Source organism: Plasmodium gaboni, chromosome 11 (genome assembly GCF_001602025.1).
Source record: "Plasmodium gaboni strain SY75 chromosome 11, whole genome shotgun sequence".
NCBI lineage: Eukaryota > Apicomplexa > Aconoidasida > Haemosporida > Plasmodiidae > Plasmodium > Plasmodium gaboni.
The window spans coordinates 814,337-816,305 of NC_031491.1; the positions used below are offsets into that span (position 1 = coordinate 814,337).

At 10.9% G+C, this 1,969-nt stretch overlaps 1 protein-coding gene across 1 annotated transcript in view; it reads right to left on the reverse strand.

Moving 5' to 3' along the window:
- Window positions 1-70, reverse strand: part of PGSY75_1124200 (hypothetical protein) — a gene marked incomplete at both ends in the record, with an annotated part of 1,646 nt that extends 1,576 nt beyond the window's left edge. The window contains one exon of the mRNA XM_018786366.1: window positions 28-70. Coding sequence (XP_018641161.1) covers window positions 28-70 — 43 coding nt within the window. The remainder of the gene's footprint in view (window positions 1-27) is intronic.
- Window positions 71-1,969: the final 1,899 nt, after the last annotated feature.

A 1,969-nucleotide genomic window follows, 5' to 3' on the forward strand; every position in this document is an offset into this window, starting at 1 on the left:
AGATAATTTTATATTCTTATCCTTTACCAATATAAAGTAAAAATTCATCAATTGCCTTCTTTGATATCATTTTGGCATATTCAATATAAGATTTATATAATTCAAGTACTAAAAATATTTTTAATTATATATATATATATTACACATAGTTTTTTTTTTTTTTTTTTTTATCTTCAAAAGAAATAAAATGAATACATATAAATATATATATATAAATATATATGTATATATATTATGTTTTATTAATATAGCTTCTGTTCATTTTAAAAGTCTTATTTTTTAAAGTAATAATATAAGAATATACAATAATTAAAAAAAATAAAAATTAGACATAATAATAATATATATATATATAATATATTAAATATATATATATTTTTGTTTTTATTTAAAAAAAAAAAAATAATAATATCATAATAAATTCATATATATTGGATATGAAATATTAGTGCACGCATATATTTTTTAATACATCTATAAAAAGGTAATAAATTAATTTAACTTTTCAAAAAAAAAATATTATAATATATATATATATAAATATTTGTATAAATACCAAATAATATTATTTTTTTATATTTTTATCCACGTTTGTCTTATAAAGAAAAATAAAATAAAACACAAAAAAATATATTATCAAATATAAAAAGGAAATAAAAATAATAAAATAACATATGCTTTTCCCTTTTGCTATTAAAAACCTTTCCTCTTTCGTAAACTAATATGGAATGTACACTTAAAATTTTTTTTTTTTAAATTAAAGAAAAAATATATTTATAAAAATGTTTTAAATTTAATGCTTTTCTTATTTTATTTTAAAATTTTCCTTAAAATAAAAAAAAAAAAAAAAAAAAAATTTACACTAAAGGAAATACTATCAATTTTGTTATATAAATATAATATATATTATAATAATATATAGTAAGTTTGATAATGTCAACATTTCATAATATTATATTTCCCAAAGGAATAGGAGATAATTATATATATATATACACATATATATTATATATATATATATATATATATATATTTATTTATTCTTTGAAAGGTGAATTGAAATTTATATATAATCCAAACCAAATAAATTATTATTTTTTTTAAAAGTTTAATAATATTATTACAAAAATATATATATATATATTATATATATATAAAGAGAAGAAAATAATACTATATAAAAAAGAACATTTATAAGGGAAAATAAAATTTTGATATATTTGATTATATAATTATATATATATATAATATATATTTTTTAATAACATTTTATTTATAACCATTATTTTAAAACATTAATAAAAATAATATGACATAATAATTATATTATATTTTATAACAGTATTATTATTATTTTATTTTATTTTTTATTTTTTTAAATCTTTTCCTTTATATTATTTTCCTATAACTGAATTCATATTCACATATTATATTTTATTTTAATATATAAGCATAAAAAAAAATCAATATATTTTTTTTTTTGGTTAAATTTTAAAACTACCCAAAGAAAGGTTTACAAATAAATTAAAAGGAAAAAATATAATAATAATAGTAATAAAATAATAATATATTTTATATAATAACATAATAATTTTAAAAAATTTACAACATTAAATAGGAGGTATTTAATATATATATTATATAATTACTTGTATATAATATTATAATATATATATATATAAACTACCTTGAATTTTTTTTTTGGGGCATATTATGAAATTGTACTATAAATATAAAGATATAATATAATATATAATATTATATAATTAATATATAATATATATAATTATATCAACCATATAATTTTAAAATTTATTTTACATATTTTTAGATCTTTTTTTTTTTTTTTTTTTTTTTTTTTTTTTTTTAAAATTTATAAATTAAATTTTTTAAAATTTTATATAAAATTTTTAAAAAAAAAAAAAAAAAATATAAAAAAAAAAAAAAAAAAAATAAAAAAAAATATTAA